This window comes from Triplophysa dalaica, chromosome 2, assembly GCF_015846415.1.
Source record: "Triplophysa dalaica isolate WHDGS20190420 chromosome 2, ASM1584641v1, whole genome shotgun sequence".
NCBI classification, from domain to species: Eukaryota; Metazoa; Chordata; class Actinopteri; order Cypriniformes; family Nemacheilidae; genus Triplophysa; species Triplophysa dalaica.
The window spans coordinates 24,959,275-24,976,733 of NC_079543.1; the positions used below are offsets into that span (position 1 = coordinate 24,959,275).

Consider the following 17,459-nt stretch of genomic DNA (forward strand, 5'->3'; position numbering starts at 1 on the left):
CACTACTTTTGAATTTACGCATCGAGATTAAACACAGAAATAAAATGTGATTAATAGGATTAAAAAAATGTATCGTTGCCCAGCACTATTATAACACAATGTGTGACAAAACACCAAACTGCCCAAACAAAACAACTGAACCGTTCACCACGCTATTTTTCTTTTTTTCCCGGTACCAATATAAGTCATAATTGAATACATCTGCATCATCCTGTATACTTAACATAGAGAAAATGACGGGGGGGGGGGAAACTACAAGTTCCAGACATCTATTTAATGTGTTATTTTCATTCATCGACGTTTACTTTAGGCTAAATATTGACTCATTAACATTGCGAAAATAAAGCAACCGATCCTTTATATTGACCTCCTAATAAGCAGAGAGAACATTCTGTGTTCAAAAAGGAGAGAACATGCCGTGTTGTCATCAATTGTCAGAGCCGCTCATTATTGTTCCACGTGTTGTGAAATGACAACCAGTTTCTCGAATCTCCGCCTTTTGACGAACACAGCGAGACGCCATTGGTCAAACGCGCTGTCACTCAAACAGACATGGCCGAGCCTTCTCGGTTTCTACTGTTGGATATTTGGTTCGAGTGACATCACCAGTTCCGTCCCAACGCGGAAATGTTCAATATTTGTTTTTAAATTATAGGATCACTCGTCCGGCGTGCAACAGACATCTGCTGAACCGTGGCAGTGCTGTTAGTGTCTAAGCATGACGTCGTGATCTTTTCTCCGACTGTTCGTGATCATGGAGGACTTTAGAGTCCGTTCGACCTTAGTTTGTATTTATTGACACGCACAACTTCAACCGCTGACAGATCTGTCAAGATCATGGAGAGAATCGTCCACCGGAGACAACTGTCGCTGTCTTTGCTTTGCCTCATTGGGGTCGTATCACAGGTAAAGTGAGGGCACTTGATGTTTGTTTACTTCGTGTTGGTGGTCATCATAGGGAGTTCATGAAGACAGTGATATGTGATGGGTTATTTTGGGCTATTCGGAGGCGGGGTGACCTGGGGTGCATAACAAGATTGAGAGTGAATGTGTGTGAGAGAGATAAGAGGAAAATGAGAAAGTCAGAGAGAGGTTAAAAAAGTCTTATTTATGCGGGGATTGTTTGATTTTCATGAAAATGCATACAAAATGATTGATAAATAGTGCCATGCATGACCTTTGACCTCACCCGAATGTGGGCACAAGACTTGATGCATTGTTTATAAAGTGCACATGTGGATTACTGCAAAGGATGCAAAAGTTATTTGTTGCTATATGACAGCCATTTTTACCTTTCATGGTTCAGGAAGGTGGGGTAAGAGGTTTTAGCTGGAAATAATTGGAAATAAGTTTTTGTGCGTTCAAGTGTTTGTCAAGGGAGCGACCCGAGTCCCACAGTTTCAATGACTCCAGAGTTTCGGAGTGAATTAGCGGTCAACATAAGTAAACGTATTTTGTGCCCCAAGAGTGAATTATTAAAATTACAGTAAATCTAATTTGAAATAATAAAGGTATCAAATTCTTCGCAATGTGCTACAATGTGATTTTGAATAAAAATAGTATATAGCGCTGTTGTGGAAAGCAAAAATCATTCTTCTAAAAGAAAAAAGTATTTATGACTAACTTACGGCTGAAAATGTACAGTTCTCCAGTATTATTTTTATCATATTCTTAAAGTTTTATTTATTGCACATTATAAAACAATCTGTAGAATCCTTTTAGTTATGTTTGTTGGTTGTCTTCATGGTAAGAGGTATAATTACCTGGTCCTCCTCCAAGGGAATGTGATATGTTTTGTTTAGTTTTATTTCAATGGAACAAAAATTCCTCAAGTCCTGCCCAGTCAACTTTATTAGACATTTTAGGTTATATTTGCAGTGCACTCAGTGAGGCTGTTTTGAACATCTAATACTAATGCTCTGATATGCACTTTTGTTTATCATTGCAATACATATTTAATATTTATGGTGTAATGTTAGGAGCAAATGCAAAATATATTTTTTAAATAAATGTCGTTCTGAAATCATTTATAACCAGCCCTAGACGTGCAAGTAAGTCTAAAGTGGAAAAATATAAAGAATTGAACAGGGAAGTTTCAGAAAGTTAAAAATAAGTTCCTCAGAGGCAGGGCCGGAAGAACTCTGAAACTAAATGTAAAAATGTTGCATGAGACACTTGTGTGATATTGTCCCATAGTTTACTTAACACACTCACAAACACTCTCTCAATAATGTCAGGTGGTTTGGTAAATATAGGAGTGGTGTTCATGACTGTGAAGCAGGATATCCTGGTTAATAAGCATTTTCTGTTAACTGAACACACACATAATATTTCAGGCAACATATCAGGTATCAATTACTTTAAAATAGTAATATCACTACAGTGTGCTGTGTTGGTGTATATTTGTCTTACTTCTGAAATGACCGGGGCGACGGAGACATTAGAAACGCATTAGAACCCGTTATAATTAAAAATGTTGTCCACACTGGATGCGGCCTGTCGCGTCCGGTGTAGACACGGTGTTATAGTGAATAAACTTGTCATGGTGCTTATACAAATTTCGGATTTGATGTTTTACTGGCTCTTTCACAGTGTGATGGTGGAAGTTCAGTTTCTCTTCCAGAATCTCTGCTTTTCGTTTCAACACTGGACGGAAGTTTACATGCTGTTAGTAAACAAACAGGAGACATCAAATGGACACTAAAGGAAGGTGTGTATATGTCTATCTCTTCAAACCAATTTCAGTTATTTGTATGATTAGTATAGCTATATTATTAATATATATTATAATACCTCTTTTCTAGATCCCATCATACAGGTTCCTGTCTATTTTCAAGAGTAAGTCTTTATAACTTCAAACCCTAGATGTATATACTTTATAGCGAGAGACACGGAAAATTATTTTCAGTCTGAATTGACTATTTAAAGATATGTGTGTAGGTAAAAGGATAATTTTTTTCATTCATTGAAGTACTAAAACATTTTCTCCCAAATATGATTGAAATGACCACAATACATCTAGAAATAGTGCTTAAATGAAAGTTTGGAATGGACTTTTTCGGCTGCTTTATATGTGCAGTATTGATATTTTATGTATGTTTTGTGTTTAAGTTGTCTACTTTTACTTGCAGGCCAGGCTTTCTACCAGATCCAAATGATGGCAGTCTGTATGTCTTAGGCGGCAAACATAAAGAGGGTCTTATGGTGAGTATCGTTGGTAGGATTGAACGTGTTTTTCAAAGACGAGTGAGAATTTGTGTAACTGATGTGATTCCTTCTATACACAGAAACTCCCATTTACTATTCCAGAGCTGGTTCAGTCGTCTCCATGCAGGAGTTCAGATGGAGTGCTCTACACGGGTAACAATAAACATGCATGTTTTATTGTTGAATATAAAAAAAGGTATTTTTGACCTTTTGTGTTATGTATTTTCTCAGGTAAAAAGCAGGACACTTGGTTTGTGGTGGATCCTCAGACGGGTGTAAAACAGACTAGTCTGAGCACCTCATCCTCGGATTCTATATGCCCATCAGCCCCTCTGTTGTACATTGGTCGCACAGGTACACACTTTAAAAGAGAACCATATTTTTATGATAACTATTATTCTTAATAGTTATAAAGTCTCCATATTATGTTTTCATGTGTATGCATGCAGAATACATGATCACCATGTATGATACAAAGACTCAGGAGCTTCGGTGGAACGCTACCTACAACGACTACTCCGCCCCTATGTATGATGACACAAAATATGAATACAGTAAGATCTGCATTTTACACGCTTGTATATTAAATTTGTTTCAGACTTGAAGTGTATGAGGATGTTGTTGTTTGTTTCATACAGAGATGTCCCATTTTGCATCCAGTGGAGACGGTCTGGTGGTCACAGTGGATCGGGACTCTGGCGAGGTCCTGTGGATGCAGAAGTTCGATTCTCCAGTGGCTGGGTTCTACCTCTGGAGTCAGGACAGCCTGCGGAGAGCGCCACACCTGACGGTCGCCACGGAAACGCTCCGTTATCTCACCTTTACTGCAGAAAACACACAGTCCCACACCATGAAGTGGACCTACCAGTTCACAAAGGAGAAACATAGCGCTAAGACGCAGCTAGTGTAAGATACAAACAGGAACACACTTTTAAACTCAAAAGCAGAGTTTTTCCTAAACTCGCCTATTTAAAGGAGTAGTTCATCTACAAAATAAAAATTCTGCCGCATTTACACGACCTCTTTTCTTTTTAAACCTGTATGACTTCTTTCTTCTGCAGAACACAAAGGAAGATATTTAGAAAAATGTTTTAACAGAAAATGCACAGCTCCCCGTTCACTTCTGTTGTAACCAATGCAAGTGAATGGGGGGCTGTTCACAACATTCTTCAAAATATCTTCTTGTGGCTTCTGCGGTTGAAAGAAAGTCATAGAGGTTTGTATTGACAAGAGTAAATGATGTCAGAACTACTCCTTTAAAGCAGGTGGTCCAGTTGAAGGTGCACAACCCCTAGAGTTTCTTGGGGGAATTGCATAGTGTTAGTGATAAAAATCCCATTGCTAAATAAAAATATTAAAAAAATCAAATAAAATTGCTCCAAAGCTCATAGTTGCATTACAGTCATAAGTAAAATAAATAAATGATATAATAAGAAAAATGGTGTTATTAATTATATAAAAAAACATTTATTTTATTTATATAACTAATTTAAATATTTAAAAACAAAGCAATTAATATAATAATAATCTATTATGTAATATATTATAGTATACAGTATTAACAAATGGAACACACACGTTTTTATTAATTTATTTGACAGATTAAGGAACATAATCACAAGCTAAATCAAATATATACTTTGTAATTACATTTTGTTTCTTTATGTGTGTCTTAATAGTCCCACGCTCTATGTTGGCAAGACGGATTCTCATCTCTATGCTTCTTCCTCTCTTGTGCACCAGGGAGTGGCAATAGTGGTTAGTTCTTCTGCCCCTTTTTATAATCACCAGTACTGATTTCCACCTACCTTTTATTAACCTTCTCCTGTTGCCGTGGCAGCCACAAGGTCTTACTCTTGCACGTATTGAGGGGCCGGTCACAGCTGGCGTCACAATGGGAAACGGGCGGCCCGAGTGTGAGATAACGCCCAGCACTGATGTGAAGTATCCACCAGGGAGCTCCAGCTCTCTGCAGAATAACTGGCTGCTGATTGGTATGACCCTTTCACACACTTGCACTCTTCTATACTCGCATCATACAACATACTTCTTGATTTCTTACTATTCAGTTGTGTTTTTTCTTTGTATGATATAAAAAGTGTAGTTACCAAATAACTTTATTTTAAGTGAAAAAGTGAAAGTGACCTATTTGTCAGGGATGGTGACCTATACCCGAAATGCGTTTAAACCATCTAGAGAGCGGTGAACACACGCACAGCAAGTTGTGAACACACGTACACCCGGAGCAGTGGGCAACTATCACTGGACAAAAATCCCAAACTGTACATAAAACAACAATTGATAGTTTTGTATTGTGCCTTGAAAAGTGTACCAAAGCACAAAGAACTATTTAAGAACTATTTGTCAGCATATACAATTATATTGATTTTATATAATATGATTGATATTATGTTAATACATAATATTTGTTAATTAATTCTATATATTGTCATAATCAGAAATAATAGATTCAATTTATTATAATATTTTATTATATAGTTAATGTGATGTATCAATTTTATTCTAATAAATTAAATCAATATTAAATAATTATTTTTATTGTATTTATTATTTGTTTTCCAATTTCTAATGTTTATTAATGTTTCTAGAAAGTTTGTTTTATTTGCTTTCATATGCTTGGATAGGTCACCATGAGGTTCCTCCTTTGGTTCACACCACTATGTTGAGAGATTTCCCAGAGAACCTGCGGCACACTGGTGATGTCATCCCAACTGGTTCTAGTTCTTCTTACCGTCGTGTTTCTCACCCAGTGAGTCCAATGTACACTTTCAAACACACACCTGAATGGACGTACAACATTTTTTATCATATTTTTTTTGTGGAATGCAAAAGCTTTTCCACTTGTTTAAAAAAAGTGATCTAGATAGTCGCATATCGGCCTTTGAATTGCAAGAATCCCCAAAATTGCATTCACAAACTTGTTTTGATTTGTCAACAGATGCCACCGGTAACACAGGGCAGCTCTTCCCCCGTCTTCCCTTATTCTTTGACCTCTGACCCCAGGACTGTGCTGGTGGTGACACTGCTGTTGGGAGCGTGGATTGCTTTCCTGCTGCTACACAAAAGGGTGAGTGAGAGTGATGTGTGTTTAAATATAACCTGATTTCAGTGTATTTACATAAATTGTGTGTTAAATATATATTTAAAAATAATGCAACAAAACTTCATATTGACCTACTTTTTATCAGCCGGTCAAAAATTCCCAGAATTCTGAGGTGCCAATGGTCTCCAACCATCTGACAAGTCAGAATGCTTCAACAGAACCCAGCACTCCACCCTCATCATCATCATCCTACATCAATAACAATCATTCAGGGAAGATGGAGTTTGACTCTAATCAAACCCTGCCATTCTCAAGTAAAGACTCCGCTCCTGTAACGACAGCCGCCCAGTTGCAGAGTGCGTACACCCTTCTGAATCGACAATCTTTTTGTTTCCAAAATACGCAACTGATTTTATTTACAAACCGTCATATAACATTTCGGAAGACTCGTCATTTGTGTGTATTAACTTATTGTGTCCTATATCTGGTGTTTGTCGCTTGTTTCAGATGGACACCCAGAAGTAGTGGAAGTTGGTAAAATCTCCTTCAGTCCTGCTGAGGTGCTGGGCCATGGAACCGAGGGCACGTTTGTTTTCCGGTGTGTTTTTGTAAACCGGAAAAAGAGTTTGCTTTTACATTCTTTCGTTGTCTAATATGATGGGTAGTGTCGATACTTAAAGTGACATTACTAATGCACGCAAACTATTTGTATTGTTCATAGGCCTCATGAAATAAATAGGTGTGCTAACTATTCATGTGTATGCTGGTGTGTGCATACAGGGGACATTTTGACGGCCGGCGCGTGGCGGTAAAGCGCATCCTGCCCGAGTGTGTGGAGTTCGCGGAGAGAGAAGTTCAACTCCTCCGGGAATCAGACGAACATCCCAACGTCATCCGTTATTTTTGCACGGAAAGGGACAGACAGTTCACGTACATCGCCATAGAACTGTGTGCCGCTACGCTTCAACAGGTTCGTAAATGCAAAGATCACACTGAAATTAAAGGCGTAGTTCACCCAAAAATAAAAACTGTGTCATCATTTCACCCTCATTTTTTTTTAACCTGTATGAGACTCCTTTTTTCTGTGGAACACAAAAGAAGATATTTTGATAAATGTCTTAGTGGTTTTGTGTCCATACAATCAAAGTCATAGGGTACCAATGTTTTTGGTTATCAACATTCTTCAAAATATCTTCGTTTGTGTTGTGCACAAGTAAGAAAGTCAAACAGGTATGGAATGACATGAGGGTGAGTGATTGATTAAAGAATTTTCGATTTCAGGTGAACTGTCTCCTCAAATGGTGCTACACTTTTTGCTTTATTCATTGTTTGTGTGCAGTGTGTGGAGGACCCAAGCTGCCCTTACTCGAACCTGAACCCAGTGTCACTCCTGGAGCAGACCATGTGTGGCCTCAATCACCTGCACTCTCTTAACATCGGTTAGTTATGTTGCCATGGCAACGGTGCAGATGGTTAATTACAATATAGTCACAGTTGCACACGCTAACATTGCATTGAATATATGTTAATATACTGCTATTGAGCTATGCAGGTGAACAGACTCATTGTTAATACTAATTACACAATCCTCTCTCGATCAGTTCACAGGGATTTAAAGCCACGCAACATTTTGCTCTCTCTCCCCGGTGTGCTGGGTCGAGTCCGGGCAGTGATCTCTGATTTCGGCTTGTGTAAGAAGCTCCCCGATGGACACCACAGTTTTAGCCTACGCTCTGGAATACCAGGGACTGAAGGCTGGATTGCACCAGAATTGCTTATAAATGCTCCAAAAGGAAACCCTGTACGACCATAAAAAACAGATGCATATAAACACGTCATTGAATAGTTTAAATGAAACCTAAATGCTAAATTTGTTTTTGTTTTTTTGCCGTAGACCAGTGCTGTGGATATCTTCTCGGCTGGATGTGTGTTTTATTATGTGACGTCCAAAGGACAGCATCCATTCAGTGATTCGCTACGACGTCAAGCCAATATCCTCTCCGGAGTCTATAACCTCGACCACTTTATGGAGAATTTACACGGTGTGTGTGTGATTGTTTTCTGTGTCAGAAAAACTATTTTTGTTTAGACAAATATAATGTAAGTGAACTCACTTGCAAATAGTTTTAATTTCATGTTTTAAACAAAACCTTACTATATATGCTTAGACTTATGGTTGAATCTGCAATGTGTAACTTATAGGTTAAAAACAAATATCAGTTATTGAGCAACTACAAAAAAATTTGAGTATAAAAACTGAGGGGATTCTTATCTTACTCAAATTCACTAAGGCAAACTTATAATAATGATTTAAAAGTTATGCTGCTGGGTCATGTTTTGCGAGAAATGTCAGTTTGACATCATATGACTTCAACCCATGTTAAGTTAATACTTTCAGTATTAATCTAAAATTTTATGTTTTACGCAAACAGAGATAGAGGCAAAAGTTATGGATTACCCAAAAAATACAAAATTACAACAAGTAAACTTAATAAAATAAATATAAAAAATATTGTATTAAATTTGTTGTATAAAAAAATATTATTTGTAATATTTATTATTATTAATAACAATTAAAAAATAATAAATATATATATCTGTATTTTGATTATCAAGTAAATGTAATTATTTTTTTATAGATGTTGAGTCATTTCATACAAGGCTGATTCAGTTTAGTAAAATTACAACTTTGAAAATGTTTCTGTTTGTTTAAATTAAATAAAAACAAAAATCTTAAACTAAATCAAAAATTTTAATCTTGCCTTAAAAATTAACTAAAATTATTATAATGAAGAACTAAATAAAAATGTATCTTATACAGCAACATTAAAAATAAGAAATAAATTATAAAATGACAATAGCGTTTATCAAAATTGCTAAAACTTTATTTAAAATTAACATAAAAACAAAAAAATTACAAAAAAAAGCTAATTTGAGATCGTATTAAAACTAGAAACTACGTCAAAAATCTAAATCTGATTTGATATATATAAAGAAAACAAAATACAGACCAAGAAAAAACACAATTTGTTAAAAACCTGTGAATGTTTGTGTTTGTAGAGCACGTGATTGGACGTGATCTGATTGAACGGATGATCAGTGCAGAACCAGATATACGCCCTTCAGCAGCATCCGTTCTCAAACATCCCTTCTTCTGGAGTCCAGAGAAACAGCTGCAGTTCTTTCAGGTCTGTGTGTGAACTTGGCAGCATGCAGTGCTCGAGGGCAATTGAATGCGGTGTGACATCAGTTCTTTGTCTGTAGGATGTCAGTGATAGAATAGAGAAAGAGCCGTCAGAAAGTGCCATAGTGGTGCGTCTGGAGAACTCTGGCAGATCTGTAGTAAGAACTAACTGGAGGATGCACATATCAGCACCACTTCAAGCTGGTATGGACTTTCATTTACAAATGAAATTACTATTTTTTGTAAAATATTTTTGGTTTGTTTGATGAAATGTGGATTTTCATGTACCGAAATAACGGTGTATTATAGTGTAATGTATGACCTGTAGGTCTATAATTCTGTGTACCTAATGTAGACTCGTTCCCTTCTGACAGATCTTAGAAAATTCCGCACATATAAAGGGAATTCTGTGAGAGATCTACTCAGGGCAATGAGAAATAAAGTAAGTATTTCAAGTTCACAGATGCAGTATGAATCCCAGGGCAGGCATCCAAAAATAAAGATGTTTAAGCCACTAACTCTTCAGTTTAACATTTTAGGAAATAAAACACTGTTACAGACATGATTTATAGTTTTTAAGGAGGGGTGTGCTATAGCTTCTCTGATGATATATTCGACTTGCATTGAAGGATGACTCCCAGTTATATATAGGGACCAAAATATCATACACATCACATAGCAACCCCCTAGGTTAAAATAAGCCCTATTTCTAATAATGAATATCCTGAAGCACACCTGATCTTTGCTCTCCTGTGTATTTTCCAACAGAAACATCATTATCATGAACTCCCACCTGAGGTTCAGTCAGCCCTCGGCGAAGTCCCCGATGGCTTTGTGGTGTATTTTACCTCCCGTTTCCCGCGGTTACTGCTTCACACACACTCGGCTCTGAGCATCTGTGCCCCAGAGAGACTGTTTCATCCGTACTACCATCACTAAACATTCTCCACAGACTCTTGTTTGTTCTTATAGTAGATTAGAGAGAGAAGAAATGAAGAAAAATCTATAATACTTGATTTCAGAGCTGTGAACGCTTCGATGAACGCTACTTACAATGTTTGGTTTTACAAAGAAAATCTTTGAAATATGGGACTCTTTTACAACCAGGTTCCCACTGGACTTGTTGAGAAAATATTATGTTTGTGCTTTTACCAAGGACAAATCTTAGGTCATTTTTTAGAGGCTACTGAGTGTGTTAGCTCACCCAAAATCGTGTCATATATGCATCCTCGTGTTATTAAACATGTATGACCAATGGGGAAAACCAAAAGGAATGTACTAAGTGACTATAGGCTTAGAAACGGTTACTGACTGCAGGCTACCTTTATTCATAATTGGTAGAATTCCATGTGGTACTTTTTATAAATATTTTTATTTTGAGGCGATAAGAATCTTCAAGAATTATAAAAGCCAGGGCAACATCTATTGATAAATTGTTATTTCATTGATTCTTTAAAATCATTTATAATGATTCGATTTCGTTGTCTTGATCATATCGTACACCAAGTGTACACAGTACGTTTGAATCTGATAAACTATGTTATATTATGCACAGAACATCGCATCCCTCATCTTGATCTTCAAGTGCTACATATTATAAGAACAGACAGAGATATGGTGTTACACAACTATACATTTCCCACTGAGTATTCCCATAAATCCTGCTGTACACAAGGAAAATTGTATTGCACATTTTAACACCACTCAGTAATTTTATACTGCATGTTTTTGTATCTTTTTATAAATGAATTGTTGGGGACACTGGAAAATACAAATTTGGAAAATAGTGCCTTTGTTTTTTCTACCAAATGAACAGTACAGAAATACATGATTATTTTCACACAAAAAATCAGGAATTACTTGGTGCATTGTTTTAGATTTATTTGCATTTCACCTGTAGCCTTGCACACCCAAACCTAAACTGGCCGTCTATTAGGCTGTCAAAGTTATTATTTTGCTATATAACTTATTTTATGCTATTAGTGTGGGATTTTTTCTTTCGAAAAGGTAATGCAAGAAGGCCCCTCTATTCTCTAGGGCCACTGACATGAACCAAGGTTTTCACCGACATATGTCCATTGAAAGGAGTCCCAAACTATATTTAAGAAAGTGATCGATTTTGAAATGAGCATTTAATGTTTTGAAGCTTACAACCATCGTCAACTCAAGAAACAACCTAATAACCACAGAACACCGCCACGTCCCAGAGCGCGAACAAGGAAGCGCCATTTGGTCTTGGTAACTGACAAGACAAACACAAAGCAAGACTTGTATGTTTGCTGCTTTGTTGTCGGAGCAGCTTGTCTTCCAAAACGTTACTAAAATATTTGCTTATCCACTGTGACAATGTTAATTTCTACACGATAGGACATTTAAAATGCCGTTTGGGCTAGCAAAATTGCTTGTTGCTGGGCTAGCTGAGAAGACTAATATAAGCACGTGGTGTTAACATACGCATGGTTTTTGCGCTGAAGAAGAGAGACAATACAAAAAGATAAAATTGTGTATAGTATTTATTTAGCTAATTATTACACAATTACTAGATTTTAAAAAGCCCTTTTGTATCATTTTTATTCTTTTTATATTAGGTCTTATATTTTGGTTTGACGAAGACTCTGAAAGTTTGACGTCACCTTTCAAGAAAAGTTATGGCACTTTATTACTTGCCTGACTGTTCACATTATAAACAAAGTACATTTGCTTTTCGTTTATCGAAATATAGTAACTAGCTTTTCCATTATTCTACTATCAATTTGGCATCCCTTGTTTTTAATCTCTTCTCCAAACACATGATAATTCACTGAACTTCCAGTGCAATATAAAATGGGTTCCTGAATATAGAATCAATATGACTAAAAAGAACAACGTCTGGTTAAAGTAAGAATGCAGGATTTCAAAACATTTTAACATTTATTTAACATTAGGTATATCTTAATTTCTCTAAAAGCAGACCTTTATTCATCCGGAATAAGTCATTTCAAATACACATTAAGATTAATTTCCAGAAGCTTTTATACAAAAAAAAAACAGTCAAAAAGACAGACAAGTTCTAAAACATTAAAACATGTACAAAGAGCATTCACATGATACAGACAGCTTGCAAGGTGTTAAACTTCCAACCCCGAAAACAAGAGTAAACAACAGATCCAAAGGAAGAAATGATAGTGTAGAACCCACATAACGTTTTGCATCAAAAACATTTAAGGGCCCCTCAGACTCAGGTGAGGGAGATCATGTGCAGGTCAATTGCGACCTCATACCCTTTAGCCCTCCGTTATGATGTCACAAGATCAGTGGGTGGAGGTAGTGGCTGCAGCAGTGCTTTTGCAGGTCATAAGCTTTTCCACCATGTTGCGCGCGTATCGCATGCGACTGGCCAGCTCTTTACAGCAGCCGAACTCTTCGATCAGGCTCATTTTATAGGTGCAGAACTCACGCTTCTCATTGATGTACGTAACTGCTCCCATTAGAGGACACACGATAAGCTTAGTGTGGTCCTGCAAAGCACAAAGAGAAAATGTTAAGGGTAAGAGAAATGCAATAACAATCCATTTTGGACTGGTTGAAGTAGCGAGCCACAACACTATAATTTTAATGGCAAATTTTTATCTGTTTCTCACCTGGAAAAAGTTGATCTGGACAGTTCCGTTGCTAAGGTGCAACACGATGGCGCTCTTTGTGCGGAACCAGTGACGAAGGTAGGGCAGTCGGGTGAGCTCATCTCCGTCCCGGGGAGTGATGTTTGCTCCAGCCTTCAGCAAGTGCTCGCTCATGTAATTCCTGAAATACTTGAGGAGGGTAATCTAAGGAGACATGAAGAGATTTTTAATAACAGGAAACCCAAGCAGCTAAAGATGTGGTATATGGACAATAATAACAGGACTGTACTCTATATGCATTTAAAACTGCAATCTGTAAGTTTTTGGTTGAAACATCTACATGAATAAAAGCGTTCAGGTCTCCTTACTGCAGTTTTCAACAATGGGCCTATAATATTTTTTAATTTGAGTTGATGTGTAATTTTTGGGGGAAATGTCAGCTGAATGCAATTTGACTAGAAATGCTTATAAATTGCAGCTTTAAGAACAACATTTTAATTTCATAGTATGCGAACGCAGCTAAAACTCACTTTTTTGGAGAGCGCTGAGGGGTAGGAGCGCACGCTGAGGTAGGATTCTGCAGTGTTGCGGTCAATGTACTGCAGACTGTCACCGTCGGTGTACATGATCAAACGCGTGGAATCATTGAACAGAACTCCAACACTGTTATCACACAGCTGATAACCTAAGAAAGGAATATGTTACATTAAGAGAAGGTTAAAATTATGAATGTTTACATGTTTTATTAAATGCAACTACATTTAACATGCGAGCAAAGACCGAAACAAATGTATATAAATATCAGTGTGGCATCTTACCGAGGCCGTATTTGTCAGAGTAGTCAACCCATTTACTAATCCAGAAGACAGGAATACAAGCAGGATCATCAGCTTCCTCTGTATTGGGGGAAACGGATGAGTTTAGTAATGCTTTAGCATTTGCAATTATCTCTGCATATTTGAAATATACTTGTCTAATAAACAAACACTACACTTTAACAGTACAGCATGGTTTGGCGAACCATTCGCTTACCTTGTCTAACAAAGTCTCTTTCAGACGGCCTTGCTGCATTAACGCTGGTCAGCTGCTCCAACAGGTCAATCAAATGGGAGTCAGGTTGTTCAGGTCCATCTCTGCAAACAGTACAATACAGATCAATTCAAGCATACATTGACAATGTTTCATCGGCATCAGTACATCAAACTGACACTACAGTGTTGTCGTAATCTCAAGTTATGAATAAATGGCCTAAAACTAACTCCTTTGGGACTAAATTCACCTTATATATTTCAATAACTTGTCAGAGATAACTTTTCAAGATCTCAATATATTTAAAGCAAGCACCACACTGACCTTTGCTGGAGATCTTCCCGTTGTGGCTTCTCCATTTTGCCCATTTTCTCTATCGGACTGTCTGTTCCTGTAAAACAAAGACAGACAAAAGATAAAGAAAACATTAAAAAGCATTTGCAATCTACTTTAGTAATGCATAATATTTCCAAGGGAACAACAATATTCTGTGAGAAAGCACAGAAGCCTGTATCAAGACTAAAGAGTTTTGATGTCACTACTTTGTTCATCTTTACCTTTATTAAGGCATGAGAGGGGTTTACGGAGGAGTGCAGGATCCAGGCTGGAGGGTGCGATGGAGAATCTGGGAGGTACAGTGAGACAGGAAGTGGGCAGGCGCACGGGAGCGTAACCGGAGGTGAAAAACTCATCCGCCAACAGGTCGGACATCGAAGGTCTGAGTGTGGGGTCAGCGTGCAGCATACGACGAATCAGAGCAGCAGCAACTGGATTAATATGCTAAATAAAGCCAAAGACACACATTTAGCTTAACTAATAAGAACTTAGAAACAGACTTCGTAGAGAAAGCTTCTCTATAAAAAACCTGACACCAGCTGGCTTTTATATTGTTGTGAATAGTTGCCATGGCATTATTTTGTGATGACTAATGAGTCCTTGAGGGGGTCAACTATCGACCCATTAAAAAGGAGATCACCTAAAACTATGATATCCCAGAGTAAATTTTATCTTGGGTGGCAATAAAATACAGAATGTGTCAAAGCTCAAGTTCACCTTAATATAGACTAATAGTAGGGTACTTACTCTAGGTACGGAGTACTCATTCTTCTTGATTCTGATGTAGGTCTCCTTCAGACAGGACGTCTCAAATGGAGGCTTTCCAACCAGCAATGTGTACCTGATAGACGTAATAACCAAGTTAATGTAAGGCCACATTTATAACATGCAAAATGCTGGGTCAAGGTCACAGTGCTGACTTACAGAATGCATCCCAGTGACCAAACATCCACCTCAAAACTGTGGCCCTTCTTGCAGAGCACCTCAGGTGCAATGTAGTTTGGAGTGCCACACAGGGTCTTCTTCCGTTCACCATCAAACTCGATCTTTGTAGCCAAACCAAAGTCGCCTAGATAGAGAAGAAAATAGATCCGTGAGTATCATCCCAATTTGGATGAAAAATACAGGCTTGTCTAAGTATAACTGATAAGCAAGGAACCTTAATGATTTGCTTACCGATCTTCACCTCCATGTCATCGCTGAGGAACAGATTCCCCAATTTGAGATCACGATGGATGACTCTGTTGTTGTGCAAGTACTGGCAACCCTGGATAGTATGGCGCATGAAGTATCTGGCCTCAGGCTCCGTTACAGCCTTTCTCCGCTTGTGCAACTCCAGGAGAGACTTAAAGGGAAGAAATAAAGGGACCAGTGGGATTTTAATATATAAAGCAATGGAAAGTACAAGTCTATTTTATACAAGGATCTAACAATACATAATGTCATTTTTATTTATCCTATCAAGTTGGGATAATGGAACTTTACACAATGACTTTGAATCAAAATGTGTTTTACAAACTTTTACATTGTGCTTGACTGAATTTGTTCTTTGCTATATTTTATTTATTTTTGATTATAAAAGCACAATAACTAACATTACATGAAAATAAATCAATTTAAAAGCTCTTTGCAACGTCTCTGGGAAACAAAGTCAACTGACGTCACTTCCTCCCATTTAAAATCCACTAGTAGCGTCGAGTGAAAAATCATGACCGGTTTAAATTCCAGATATAACAGACAACATTTCGTGACATTAAACGAGTAAACAATGTTGTGTACAGCAAAGTGTTTATACGTATCTTAAAGTAAATAAGGAAACGAATTAAGCGTCTATGGTATTGACAGGAATACCGACCGTTGACGGTCGGTTTTCAAAACGATTTCCCTGTGTTGAGCTGTTTTGTTCTTACCCGTCTCCGACAGATCTCCAAAACCACATACACGAAATCATCATCCTCGAAAAAGCCGTGAAATCCCACAACGTGTTGGTTATCGAGACTTTTGTGAATGGCGATTTCTGTGCTCATCTTCTCTTTCTGGTGCGGCTTCAGTAGCATCGACTTGGGCACGACTTTCCCTGCGAAAACCTCCTTCGTGTCCATATCAGTAATTTCGTAACATTTTGCAAATCCTCCTTTTCCGAGAAAGCGACCTCGCATGTATCGTTTCATGGTTCTGGGATCCACCAAAATATCAGGGATCTCTTTAAGAGGAGCAGATTTGGGATCGACATGAGTCGATGGCTTCGCCACCTTTGCGATTCCAGCGCTCATCCTTGCAAACTTTGCAAACGACTCAAATACAAATCACGCTAAACTTTTAGAAATAAATAAACGAGGCGAAGTTTAAAACACCACTGTTGCCCTATCCTGAAAGTCCACGAAGCTCGCCGACCATCCGCACGAAAACTACATTCAAATAATAATTTCAACACGCTAGAAAACACAATATACTTAAAATATTCTCTGAATGCAGTAGATTAGCCGTCCTGAACAATGCATCGGTCGAATTTCGCTGATAAAACGGAATTTAAACGGGCATGAATGAAGTAAGTGACCTGCTCCTACGACGTGAATGAAGTGAATCGCTGCTACGTTTTGAATTGTGCTCGGTTCGTTATCCCACTTTCTGATTGGCTGACGCGATTTAAATTCTGACCAAACACAGCGAAGCATCATGGGACTCGTCACGTGATGCTTCGAAAAACTTTATGTGTACAGCGTATTTTAAATGCCCGGAACAGTTTTTCCCATTTCATAGGCGATTTGATATACGTTGTATATTTTTGTTAATGTATAAGACATGTTGATCAAATTATTATACATTTAGGAATGTAGAGAGTATGGCATTGCTAATTATAAACAACAGATATGAATATTCATCTTTGTTTACATTAATATTGGGTACCGGGCAGCATTAAGTTCATTCTGTATAAAATAATATAGAATCTATGAAAGAAAACAACATGTTTATTTATTGAATCCAGCAAAAATGTATCAAGTCAGTTTTATTTTTGAAGTTAATTTATAGAACAGAATAT

General features: G+C 37.5%; 2 protein-coding genes across 2 annotated transcripts; one reads left to right on the plus strand and one right to left on the minus strand.

Moving 5' to 3' along the window:
• The first annotated feature begins 566 nt into the window (after nt 1-566).
• Nucleotides 567-11,235, plus strand: ern2 (endoplasmic reticulum to nucleus signaling 2). Its single transcript, XM_056734050.1, has 22 exons — nt 567-906; nt 2,593-2,710; nt 2,805-2,838; nt 3,132-3,204; nt 3,288-3,360; nt 3,439-3,561; nt 3,657-3,761; nt 3,846-4,113; nt 4,887-4,965; nt 5,048-5,201; nt 5,853-5,977; nt 6,167-6,295; nt 6,417-6,627; nt 6,779-6,869; nt 7,052-7,241; nt 7,611-7,710; nt 7,873-8,072; nt 8,166-8,313; nt 9,332-9,459; nt 9,536-9,659; nt 9,830-9,897; nt 10,224-11,235. The coding sequence occupies exons 1-22, from the start codon at nt 838-840 to the stop codon at nt 10,392-10,394; spliced, it is 2,781 nt and encodes a 926-aa protein (XP_056590028.1). The 5' UTR covers nt 567-837; the 3' UTR covers nt 10,395-11,235.
• A 1,111-nt stretch (nt 11,236-12,346) lies between these two features.
• On the minus strand, nt 12,347-17,003 carry plk1 (polo-like kinase 1 (Drosophila)). Its single transcript, XM_056734062.1, has 11 exons — nt 16,330-17,003; nt 15,596-15,764; nt 15,344-15,488; nt 15,167-15,260; nt 14,641-14,863; nt 14,408-14,474; nt 14,087-14,187; nt 13,873-13,950; nt 13,585-13,739; nt 13,076-13,258; nt 12,347-12,952 (listed from the first exon to the last, which is right to left on the minus strand). The coding sequence occupies exons 1-11, from the start codon at nt 16,690-16,692 to the stop codon at nt 12,746-12,748; spliced, it is 1,785 nt and encodes a 594-aa protein (XP_056590040.1). The 5' UTR covers nt 16,693-17,003; the 3' UTR covers nt 12,347-12,745.
• Nucleotides 17,004-17,459: the final 456 nt, after the last annotated feature.

Bases quoted from the DNA above. Each gene is read 5' to 3' on its own strand.
- plk1 (XM_056734062.1), bottom strand. From the start codon at position 16,692: ATGAGCGCTGGAATCGCAAAGGTGGCGAAGCCATCGACTCATGTCGAT. The intron at 13,740-13,872 runs GTAAGATGCCAC...TTCCTTTCTTAG, and splicing joins CTCTGACAAATACGGCCTCG to GTTATCAGCTGTGTGATAAC. The intron at 12,953-13,075 runs GTGAGAAACAGA...TGTGCTTTGCAG, and splicing joins TCCAGATCAACTTTTTCCAG to GACCACACTAAGCTTATCGT.
- ern2 (XM_056734050.1), top strand. From the start codon at position 838: ATGGAGAGAATCGTCCACCGGAGACAACTGTCGCTGTCTTTGCTTTGC. The intron at 3,562-3,656 runs GTACACACTTTA...GTATGCATGCAG, and splicing joins GTTGTACATTGGTCGCACAG to AATACATGATCACCATGTAT. The intron at 6,870-7,051 runs GTGTGTTTTTGT...GTGTGCATACAG, and splicing joins GAGGGCACGTTTGTTTTCCG to GGGACATTTTGACGGCCGGC.